The sequence below is a fragment of the Hirundo rustica genome, chromosome 1, assembly GCF_015227805.2.
Source record: "Hirundo rustica isolate bHirRus1 chromosome 1, bHirRus1.pri.v3, whole genome shotgun sequence".
Classification (NCBI taxonomy): Eukaryota; Metazoa; Chordata; class Aves; order Passeriformes; family Hirundinidae; genus Hirundo; species Hirundo rustica.
Window position 1 is genome coordinate 40,951,988 of NC_053450.1, and position 12,453 is coordinate 40,964,440.

The 12,453-nt window shown below is 39.9% G+C and overlaps 1 protein-coding gene across 5 annotated transcripts in view; it reads left to right on the forward strand.

The window, feature by feature from the left end:
- ST18 (ST18 C2H2C-type zinc finger transcription factor) overlaps positions 1-4,864 on the forward strand; it is a 170,238-nt gene extending 165,374 nt beyond the window's left edge. For 4 of the 5 annotated variants that reach the window (XM_040079259.2, XM_040079249.1, XM_040079269.2 and 1 more), the window contains 2 exons: positions 1,383-1,526; positions 2,368-4,864. In XM_040079259.2, the coding sequence (XP_039935193.1) occupies positions 1,383-1,526; positions 2,368-2,508 (285 nt within the window). In that variant the 3' untranslated portion in view covers positions 2,509-4,864. The remainder of the gene's footprint in view (positions 1-1,382; positions 1,527-2,367) is intronic. The other variant, XM_040079278.2, reaches the window with a different exon arrangement.
- The last annotated feature ends 7,589 nt before the right edge of the window (positions 4,865-12,453 follow it).

The window sequence follows — 12,453 nt, forward strand, 5'->3', positions numbered from 1 at the left end:
CACCACATTGGAATGAGCAGCGTTGACTCATGCTCTTTTTGCAATAACCACTGCGTGTATGGTCTAAACAAGGTGGAAGCCTGTGCCACCTGTGCTGGATCTAAACAATCTGACTTCACACCCCAGCAGTTGTGGGGATATCCAGCCCAAACTGTCCTGCAGGGGGGCTGTGCTCACGGTCTCAGGACAGACACTTGGTTGTCTCTGGGGATCAATGTGCTATTTGCACGGAGATGGCCCAGTTTATGCAATCAGATTTCTTCTCCCTGGACTTTCTCCCTGGTGAAGGCAGTTTGACCAGCAAAGCCTGAACTGAAGTACAGCAGAAGCCACAAATCTCTTACCTCCTTTTACTCTACCCCAGCCAGGTGTTAGACTGCTTCAGAGGAGGGGTTGTAGTGGATGACAGGTGTGCAAAAAGGGGTTTCTCACACTGTGGAATTTTGCTGTGTGACTGTGTGTGAGCAAAGGAAGTAAAGTGGCCACAAGCAGGAGGAAATTAAGTATTGCAAAGAGGTGCATATGAATAAGGATGGGGTGGGCATGAATATTGTGGATATGACTCCCTGGTGGGGCACAGGGATGGCAGCCCTTGGTTCTGCCCTGCTAAACAGTCTGCTCCAGGGACAAGGAGCAGGGCAGGAGGGAACCAGACCCTGCCATTGCTGTTTGTTTGGGTTTTTTTTTTTGGCACTGCTTTTGACATATAAGCTTTCAGATCTGAATATATCCCAGAGATCTCACTTTTAAAAATACCATTTTTTCTACCTTGGCGTATTCTTCCTGCTGTTTTCAAACCCCTCCTTTCCATTCTGTTGGTCAGAGATCATCTTTGTGATACGTGCTCAGTCTCTCCGTTTCCTTTCCACTCTATTTTTTTCTTATTGTTCCCAGCACCAGGCCTGTTGCTAATCCCAGCCAGCCCAGCGCTCACCCAGGAGCAGGGCAGGAAAGTAGCACAACAGCTAATACCCGTACCCTCGCTATTGTGGTTGAGCAGCAGGGATGCTGTAAGAGCAGGACAGCAATGTAAACATCAACCTCCTTTCTCCTTCCCTCCGCCAGCCCTGAGGCCACACTCTCCATCCCAGATCCACAGTGACCTTCCTCTCCAAGCTCAATTCCCTCCTCTCACTCTGAGGCACTCTATAGTGCCTTGCTGCCACAAGGTTTCTCCATGAACCAGCAGCAAAGTCTGCAGTTTCAGAGTAAATATAACCTCTTCTTTGCTCTGAATGTTCTGTGGAGAAATCATGTCTCCTAAAAAGGTTGAGTTTCAGCTCTCTCTCGTAATCACCCAGCTGATATTTTAGGTTCAAACTGCAGTAACAATGCTGCCAAGGGTTTGTCTATCTGTGTTTGTGCCTGCCTGTCTCTTTTAGATCACATCTATGGAGAGCAATTTGAAAACAATAGAAGAAGAGAACAAACTCATAGAGCAGAACAACGAGAGCCTGTTGAAGGAGTTAGCTGGCTTAAGCCAAGCCCTTATCTCCAGTCTCGCTGACATTCAGCTTCCACAGATGGTAAGACCACAGCCAACAGGTTAACTTCTTTTGAGACTGTCTTGGCAGCACTTGAAGCAGATGAGCAAGCTCAGGGACCAGCAGGAGCACTGGAGCTGCATTAGCAGAGAGCACTTTTAGGTTGATTTGCTTTGCAGAGATGCAGGATCATGAAGTCTGTGTGGCAGGAAGTGCATTGGTTTTCAGGAATGAGCCAGCCCTGGTATCTCTGCCCTGTACCTCACCGTGCAAGGAAGGCTTTTGGCTTTTCCCTCAAACCCACCCTGCACAAAGAGTAAAAACTTCACTCTGATGTGAATCCTTATTTACTCAGCTCCCAGATCAAAATTATAACCTGTTTCATGCAGATGATTTTTCTGGAGATAAGCAATCTCTATCTTCCCAAAAATTTCACATCTTATTCTCAAACACAGGCCAAATCCACAGAGGTACTGGTGTTTCCAGTTCCCTTTTCAGATGTCAAGGGTGCCACTGGAAGATTAAGAAAGGACAGTTAAGGGGAATGTCACGCACAACCCCAGAGACAAAAAAAAAAAACCAAAACCCCCCCAAAAAACCCCAAAACAAACCAAAAAAACCCCACCCACCAGAAAAAGAAAAGCAGCTTACACTAATTACAATATCTCCAATTCCTTTTCTTGCTTGGAGAGAGTTTGGATTCCCCAGGACATTCAACTCCTGTCATTTCCACGACCCCTCCATTAATTTGGATGGCTGCCCTGTTTATGACTTCTCCCCAGTTGCCATATCGCTCCTTTAACACGCTTTGGGGTTGGGTGTTTGGGGTTTTTTGGCCTTAATTTTACCTCCTACAATTATAATCTGTTTTGTCTCCATTTAGGGGCCAATCAGTGAGCAGAATTTCGAAGCATATGTAAATACACTCACAGACATGTACAGCAATCTGGAACGGGACTATTCCCCCGAATGCAAAGCTCTGCTGGAAAGTATCAAACAGGCAGTGAAGGGCATCCATGTGTAGGATGTGAAAGCTGCTGGGCAACAGAAATTACTTAACAGCAGTAAACTCCAGATGGATCTGTTAGGAGTTCATGTACTGCTAAGGGGTGTAGGTTGCCATGCTGCATTTACAATTGCAACATTGCACTAATTTTTTCCCAGCTGACATAAAAAAAAAAGAATAAAACCACAACAGACTATTTGTATTAACAGCAATGCACTCTGTTAGTATATTGTATTTATTTCAGTACAATTTCTTTTTTTTTTCTTCTTTTGCACTCAGTTTTTGTAAAGTGAATGTAAAAAGTGTGTGCGACTATTTTTTATATTTTTTATTTATTTCTAATCAAAGAGTTGGTTTTTTTTATCTTTTAACAGCATTTTTGCGGCCTGCCATATTTTTACAAATGTGTTTATTAATTTATTTTCCAATGGGATTTTAAATAGACTGAAAGCTATACTGTAAATTAAATAACTTGCTGGGTTTGTACAGGAAGAAAAAAAAAAAAAAAAACCTATGAAAGTAACAAATGACTGAACCGTGGTTCTAGTTTTATTTTCCTCACATCCTGCTTTTTTATAATGGCTTTGTAACAGAAGTGGGTTTGCAGTAACATGAGATGTGAAGATGCATGGAATGAGAAGATAAATGATGCCCACTAGTGGGGAACTCGGGCTCTTAAAAGCACAGTATGCTGGAAAACAGTGTGTTAAAGAATATGTTAGCAATAATGAAATATAGCAATCAGCAAAGCACTTGACTTGGCTGTGTGATTTAGCCTATGAGAATGATTATTTAAAATGTTTCAAGAGGACTTCAGATTTATTTTACCACTGCAGTTTTTGTTCAGAGATAGCTCATGAAGGGAAATGACAAATATCTCAAAAAAAAAGGGTAATTAGGTAGGTACTGGTACGTTTTTAGTATGAGACGTTGAGGTTTTAAGCAAGTGACCAGTATTGCTATGGATTTGGATTTAAAAAAAACGCGAACACATCCCAAGCTAAAGGCTTTGTACATAATGAGTCTAACACATCTCCCCTGAAATGGCATTTAATACTGGTTTGAAGGTAATGGCAGCTGAGAAGGCAGCGGGCTGGAGGGCAACAACACCCCTCTGGCGCCACGGTGGTCGCTCGTCCCTTTGAACGGCCGGTAGCAACACCGTGACTGGTTTCTCCCATCCTTCTTCACTAAGACTAGGCTGATACTGAATTAGTCACCAGTCTTCTGGTAAGGCCCCAAGTGCTACAGAGCGGACAGACAGGTGGAGGTGTGGACAGACGAGCACTTGCGCAGAGGTGCGGGCGTGCGCCTCGGTATCCGGTTAGCCTGGGTGTGGAACTTCTGAATCCGTCAGAAACTAGCGGTTGCTATAACAGAGGCAATGTCTATTTCAGGGATTGTAAGTAATTAAGCATTGTTTCAGAAGTTTTTTTTATATTTATTTTTTTTAAGAAAAAGGTATAAACAACCAGCTAAACTGCCTTTTTTGTATGCACACACACCTCATGTGCATATGTGCCTCAGTGTAAATGTATACATGGATCTAGCGTGTGTTTAATTTTTCCGTGCTATAATGAAAGTGTTTATTTTTATTAGCCGCATTTATATTTAGATTGAATATGATGGCATTCACAGGCTTGACATATACAATTATATTATTACTGTTCCTGCACAAAAGTACTATTCAGAAGTGATTCAACTCTCATGCACTGTGGTCACTGTTCTGCATTAAGTGGGGCTTGCTTTTTGTTGGGGGGTTGATTCAACCCTCCGATCTTAGTTTAGATGGGGAAAATGTGTGTTCTTAGGATCTGTGTTTATTTTTAAATTGATTTTTCAAAAGCTACCATATGTGCTGTCTAATATAAATAGGAGAACACCAAACAAAAATTTGCTATTAAAGTTATTGTTCTCGCTAAAACCACAAAAAGCCAACATTTGTTATACTTGTTAAATGCATACAAAATGAGTTCACTCATTACAAAGACTAAAATTTAATTTACTAAATATTTTAACAAATTTGTTATATATTTTATTTAAGTAAAAAAAAATCTCTTACTGACCTATGTATTTATTATTATGATTTACTATGGCTTCAGGTTAATTTATCTGTGTTTGGTTGTTTGCTCAGGATGTTCTGTGAAGTATGTTTGTATTTATTTGCCTCCCTTGTACTTGATGTGTTTTGTAATGTGCACTGTTTTCTTTTTTCTTTCTGTTCTTTTTTTTTTTTTTCCTTTTTTGCATTTAAATGCATTGATGAGCTATACTGTAAATTAGACCTTTTGTAAAGAGCAATGATGTATGCATTTTTTAATTTGGAGTAGTTTGTATACTGTTTCTTCATACAATTAATATTTCTTACATCAAAACAACAAAATTGTGTTCTGTGCTGTACATTTGGTGTATGGTAGGAAATAAAATTGATAATGAAATATTGCAGCAAGTTTGTTGGGTTTTTTAGCCTCTAGTTGCCGACTTATATTACACTTTCTTAACTGCACCTGGCACTATACGATGTGTCAGATGTTTCACTTGCTTTGTGTACAAAATCTGTCATTCTCGTAAGTAAATTTCTGATATAAATAATTTAATTAGTGTTTTACTTTGTCAATTTGAAATAAGGAGGAGAAAGATAGAACCGCTTAAGAGGTCCTTTTCACATCTGAAGAGAAAAAAAAAATTAAAGATGATAATCACTGCATTATTTAATGCATTCTTTTCTTGGCAGTTGTAGACTTCATTTACACTGATAAAGTACAGGATTTGTGCTGACCTTTAACAGCTGCTAAATGATGTTTAAACATAAAAGCCATTGTAAAGTTTCCAGCAATTCGGAACCACCCACTGTTCCAGTGCAATTTTCTGCTGAGAATTGCAGTGCTTAGCCATTGCAGAAATAAAAATCTGCTGGGTTTAGAAAGACAATATTTCCATCTAATGGACTTTCTTTTTTCACTGCTCGTTGTAGCGAAAACAGGCCAGTTTTATTTAGGATGCATGCTAATTGCTTCAGGAGCATTTCTTGTCTCAGATTCCAACTTTCCACAGATAGAGAATAATTTTCATTTGGAAAATAAGTCAAATTTAAATGCCATTAAGTAGCTGATAATTATTTATTTGAATAGACATATTTAGATAAACCAAAATGGACTGACACATTACAAAAATGACATGTCCTGCATTTAGCTAGAAGGGAATTTAAAAATTTGCATCACATGAATCTGGGTTGCTCACAAATCTTGCCAGGTTTGAAGCTGTAGAGTCAGCAAAGGGCTGGAATGAAGACTGACCTGTGCTGGGAAGCTCTGCTCCAGTGGAGTTTAGAGTTTTCTTTGCTCTAGGACACTTATCCAAGGGCACCATGAGCTGGTTCTTTTTAATAAGCCAGTTATTAGTTATTTATGTAATATACCAATTAATATAAAATAATATTTTTAAGGGTTCTTAAAATTTACTATTAAACTTCTGCTGCGGATCTTCATGTCATGAGACACTAGTGGGACAATCTCTTCTCACACATCACAGACGAAGCAGAAACAGGTCTGTCTTAGCAACGTGCCTTAAAGCTAAAGAGAAAAAGACTGAGGCCTACATTTTCCATTTGTCTGACTGCCTAAATTCAAATCACAGATTTAGAAGGCTTTATCGCCCGACAGACAACTCTTCCCATGTAATTTTCAAAGTTCAGTACTATGATTGTGAACTTATTAAAGTTCAGTAAATATGATTATCTGCTGTTTATAAGAATGGGGAAAGGCAGTGGTATGAGGACCTTGGGCTCTACATATACCTAAGAAAACTATGCTCTAATCTCAGATATTTCCAGCAATCTGAGATAAGAATTGTGAACAAAAAAAATATTTCCTAATGGTTTTGGATAGGAATATGATATCCACAGTTAAGTGATTATTATTATCTAATTACTATCTACACTCATCTTTAAACAACTTGCTCTGATAATGTTTTGGTGTTGAAATAATGGCCTTTTTCCATTAAAAAAAAGAATAAACACTTAAACTATATTCATTAAACTAATATAAGTGGGGGGGAGGAGGGTATATCCCAAAAAAACCCCACCCAAAGCATTAAGCTTGAACAAACTTTCAAGCCATTTTTTTTCTTCTGTAGTTTCCATTTTAAACAAATGTTCTGTAACTATGCCCATAGAAGGGGGAAAAGTACTTAATTCAGTAAGAATACATAAATTCCAATTTTTGAATTAATTTGAAAGGAATTGAAGCTTTAAATATGAAAGAGAAGGAAGGGCAGCAAGAAAAGTCAACATCTGCTGTCCTGACAGCTTAGGAAGCCCATCCTCTCTCTTAACTAACCATGATGAAGAGTTTTGAGTCTATGATGTAGAAAATAGATTCTGTAGAAAACAGATTCTGTTTTCTACTGCAATTTTAATATCTATTTACTAATTAAGCATCTCTCCTGTCTTGCTTAGTTATTAGATAGATACTTAGTGTATCTATCTAACTGTGTCGTGACTTTTCTACTCAATCCCCCTTTGTCCTACTTACACTGTACTTTTAATAAGTCACAAGATTTCTTGATGGGAATTTGTTATCATGCAGTGACACAGTTATGACACAAGTCCTCTCCTTGGTTTCCTCCTGTGTTCATTCAGTGCAGTACATTCTTCCTGTCTTGGAAATTCTGCTATGCCTAAACTGTTTTTATGATTTATGCAGCTGTGTAACTTGGATGCTGCCAGATCTGCACCAGACAAAGTCCTTTGTTCGACTTGCTCAGGATACTGCGGGATGATAGAGCTCCATTTAGCTTTTGTGCAATGTAGGACAGTGACCTACTTTCAGTACCTTTCAATATCTCATTCTGGCTTGGTTTTCTTCTGTCTCTTTTGCTCTAGTAAGTCTTAGACAGCCAAGCTTACACATAATTGCATCAGGGATTAGTCTGATTTCCTGTCTGACTTCATGGTACAAATTGCTTCAACCGCACTTCATTCTTAACAAATGTTCCCAGGGACATTGTCTAAGTAAATCTCAGGACTTTTCAGTTATGTGATAGCAATTACTATTTAGTTTGCTGCTGTCTGCTCCTGAAACTGTTACTGCACAAGACTTTTTTCCAACCAGCTTTTGGTGCCCGGCTTCACATCTCTTGGAGGATGCTCATCTTTAGAAGCTAAATGCACAGCTGTTTTTGCCAAGCAGGGCTTTTTCAAAATTCCCTTCTCTGGCCAATCCAAATTACCAGCTACTAAGTTTTCATACTATTTCATAGCATTGTTACATATCTCTCTCTCTATATATCTAACATATGTATCTTGTTAAATCTTGTTTGCACAAACAATGCATCATAAAATTCCAGGTGGGTGCTTGTACCCATCCCAGGTATTGAAGAAAACATCACTTTTGTTTCCCCAAGCCTTGTTCTAAAACTTACCAAACTCCTCATTTACAGTTTGTGCCCACCTTTTTTATTTTAATTTTTAAGCTCTGGGTCTTTTTTTCTGACAGAAAATAAAAATAAAAAAGAAGAAAACCCAAAGGAATTAATCTCATTCTTTTTTTAACTGATGATACTGCTTGTCCAAGCATTTCCCTGAAGCTGGGGCTAGGGTTGAAGTCATCTGGCTAAAAATATTCCCTAATTACTGCAACATGTAGCATTTTATGTACACCCTGTGCTTTCTTCTAAAACAATAAACAAAACCTGAATTAGGACACAGGTTCTATCCTGATTTCAAAATTATTGGGATGAAATTGATCTGATCCTTTAGATGCAGGATGAGCTTAGTTCCTTTGGGAGGAAAGTGCCTAGAATTGAGAGTTGGTTTATTTAATTCTGACGTATGGTCAAAAAGGTTTCAGGGAAGGAATTAAGATCTTTAAAAGCTCATAAAAAGTTACCAGGAGAATGGGTGTAAATTGAATTCCTTCAGTGGAAGTGCAGTGCCATCTCCACAGACTGAAGAGCCAAGCTCTTTGCACAGACACGTGGCAGAGGCACCGCCCATGGAACACCAGTGCTGAGGACTGTGAGGGGACATTTTGTGTTTTCCAGCTGGCAGGAGACAAAATGGCATCTCAGAAACCCCAGACTGAGGCCCTACTCAGGCTTCTAGGTAACCCTGAGCAAGATGTTTCATTCTAGCTCTGTCTCCAAATCTGGGAAATGAAAATTACTCCAAAGTGCATTGAGAAGGAGCAATGCCAGTCTTACACAGGGGAATGACGTACAGACATGTGTACAGTGAGGGAGAAAGACAGAGCAGATGTGTAAGGGCATATAACACCCACTCCCCTTTTTTTTATTCTTTCTAAGACATTATTACAGTCTTCATTTGATTGCCCTGCTTCTTACATGATTTCCCTTGAATATATCTTCCAGTTAGTGCTGCTGGCCAGTCTCAAACTAAATTTTCAAAACCCAGAAGCTAAATTTCAAAACAACAGACACAAAGGCTATAAAAGCCGAAGTATTTTTATTGAGATAATGGAGCTCCTACAGATTTTGTGAAAAAACAGCTGATTGCTATGAGAGCAAAATTATGATTCATGAGAAGAAGGAAGAGGAGGGAGGTTCAGCTGTTAGAGCTTCTGTTTGGCAAGGGCCAGCTCCAGATCAGCATGACGTACAACTCAGAGTCGCAGCAAGAGTTAGTGCAAGGCTGGCCAGAAAACTGTACTTGTGTGCTTGGTACAGTGTCGAAGGACGTAAACAGTACAAGTTTTATGTGTGAGAGTAAATATTTGAGCAAGAATGAAGGTAGGCAAGCAGTGATTACAGGCCTGTGTTTATAGTAACACCTAAAGGGTTGGGGTACAAGGCACAAAACCATGGGAGGGAGTCCCATGGGTGCCATACTGCATCGGCTCCACCCAGTGCAGAACATGCCTGTTTTCCAAATGTGGGTCTTTACCCTCACGAAATACCCTCTCCAGCTTGCTATGGGATCATCAGGAGTAGTGTTACTAACCCTCCTTCCTGGGGAAGCACATGCTGCCTCTGGGCTCTGATTCACCCTGGGATGAGCTTATATCTGGAAGAATTAAGGTATTACCCAGCCACAGGAGGGCAGGCTTAGCCTTGCTGGGGAAAACCCCAGAGGTGCAAAACTCCAGTGGCCAGCACATCAGCTTTTGCAGGCTGAGGTTTGGTGGGGGTGGCTGGTGGTTAGGAGGAACCAAGCTGCTGGCTGCATGCCTTGTCTCCTCTGCCTGGTGGCACCTTCCCACATACTGCCAGCCCCAACCAGCTAGCAGCTGTCCAGCTGCATTTCCTCCTTTTTCCCCCCTCCATAGCCAGGCCAGGCTGGAGGAAATCCTTGCTGGTTTTTTTTTTTTTTTTTTCTGCAAGGGGCTTAAATCTCCTTTTACCATCTTGGGAGCATAGCGTGACTGCAGCCTCTGCTGGCTGGCCTGGCTGCCACTGCTCATGATGCCCTTTTTATTGCCAGATTAGAGGACAATGTCGTGATGCGCATGAAGCCTTCCAGATAAGGCGCTGTACAAGTTCCAGCAGGTTCCAAATACAACAGCGCGGCTTTCGCATCCAGCCCACAGGATCAGAGTTTATTTCCCCAATGCAGACAGCTTTGCACTGCCTTCCTGTTAATTAAAGTAGTGATTACAATACTGCACTGTTTACATGTAAGATTTTGCATGGTCTTGGCCATTCACGTGCAAATGAACTTGTAAGCCTTTCTGTGCCCTAAAATCTGCTGATGTCAGTCTTCCAATTCTAACTCCATGTTGTAGGACATGTGGCTTTCTATAGCTTAGCTTTGATGCCCCCAAGTCATATTATCTCTATTCTGAGCTTCATTATGATAAATCTTTCACTGGTTTTAAATAAAAATCTTTAATTGTACCGTACTTATTCAGCTTAGGTTTTGGCTCCTGAAGGCAGCAGTTTTAATTGCATCATTTGTATAGTGGCCCAATATGTTTTGGTGTGAAAAGTGCATTATCACTTTTAATTTTGCATTATTTTCCCCATATGTTTTGGTTACACTAAAACTTCAGATGGGAAGTGATGAGGCTTTCCCACTGTTCCCTCATTCTCTCCTCAGTGTTTTTTAATGAGCTAAGACCACACTATTTTCTTTTGTTCTCATCAGTTGAGATTTTAGGGAGCTGTTTATTTGTAGGGTAATTCTTGTATTTATGTAGAGCAAGGCATTAGACATTTTTATCCTCTACTTATTAACAAGCCAGATGGTACCGGCTGCTACCCACACAATTCCAATTATCAGATGGCAAACTGAAATATACATGGGGCAAATGAGAAGATGTATATTAAAGAAGCCTCATGTAGAATTGGCTTCTCAGAGATGTTGATTCACAAATGGGTACTAGCAATTAGGGTATGACGGCCTGCTGCTGAATGTACAGCATTGGCCTGAGGGCACAAGCGTTCAGCTTCCAAAATTTTCATACTCACTCTGTCTTTCCCCTATGGTATGAATACACATCATTGAAATCTGATTCAGGTCTTTCATCCTTTAGACTTCTTGTGCACTTCAGAGTGATATATAATATCAAAGCCAGCCAGTAAGTTAAGATATACCAGAAAGATGCAGAAAAGCTGAAAATCAGCATGAAGCCTGTTCAACACATCTCCTAATACACTCTCATGCACCCTTTGGCATGTACCTCAGTAACACAGGAATAGCTCTAACACTGAAATCTAGGATCCAACCAAGTATTACTATTTCAGGGTCCAAATTTACCTAGAAGTTACAATATACACATGGATTTTTGCTTAAGAGCAACTCTTAAATTCAGGTTTAAACATAAGGAGGTCTGGTCATGCTGATTACATTTGGCTTCATGTTCTTTTAAAACAACTTTTGAAAATTCAGAACCTACACCCAGTCCTTACATAAGAATTCACCCTACATCATTAACACAGTCTGATAATAAAGAATAAGTGTTTTAATGGAGGTGTTTTAATGGGAGGTTTTATATTGCTTTGTTGTGTTGGAGGTTTCCTTCCTTTGGTGGTTGTTTTTTCATTTGTTTTGGTTTGGGTGTTTGCTTGTTTCTTTATTTGATTTTTTTTTCTGTACAGAAGACAGAATTTCTTTAGGAAAAGTGTTTGAGTAAAAACTGCGCTCTTACACCTCCTTTATTTTGACATAGAAATAACATACACGAGTTGGCTTGGAAGATGGTGAATTATGTGGGAAACTTTTTGTGTGACGTTTTTATTCCTTTTCTCCACTGGCTCAAGCTGAAAGTCCTATGCCAAATCAAACAGTGAAGAAATTGATGTCCTCAGGTCAGATCAGCTAAAGGAAAAATTATTCAAACTAAAGTCATGGCTTTCTAAAGTTCTTCAGTTTCCTAGTATGGGTTACTAGCAGATTATCTAGATGACTGGATTTTGCAAAAGTTGTAATGTGAAGCATTTCAGATTGGTTCTAGTTTCTGTTTATAGTATCCAATCAGGAGAACACCTCTTTAACAGCTGCTCTCACAATGCAAGGGGAGAAGTACTCTCCTTGCAGCTGTTCCTGGCTCTAACAAGACCCACAAGTCTTGGCCGAATTGTCTTAATGGAGTTAGTCTGAAAAGCAAATCTGCTTGGTTTAACACCATTTACGCTTCAAACACCTGACCACATGCAAATGGCACATGTGCGAAACCTCACTCCTATTCATGGAGGAGTGAAAGATGTGCACGGGCATTTGTCTGCCATTTGGTTACACAAGTGTATGAATCTGCAACTGTGAAGAAGCTGCTGCTGCTTCTTTCTCACCTTCCATCTGTGAAATGGAGGCTAATAACATTCCCTTCATCCAGTTGTTAGCAGTAGAATTGAGCAAGACCTGCAGTGGTCTCTGAAACGCTCTCTATGAGATCCTAAGTGTAAAACAGAGGTATAGCTATTCACATAGCCTTGGAGAGTTCAGAGTTTTGTACCTGGCTTAATAAATGCAAAAAATCCCAAACCAAACCCAAACCATTGTCTAGTACT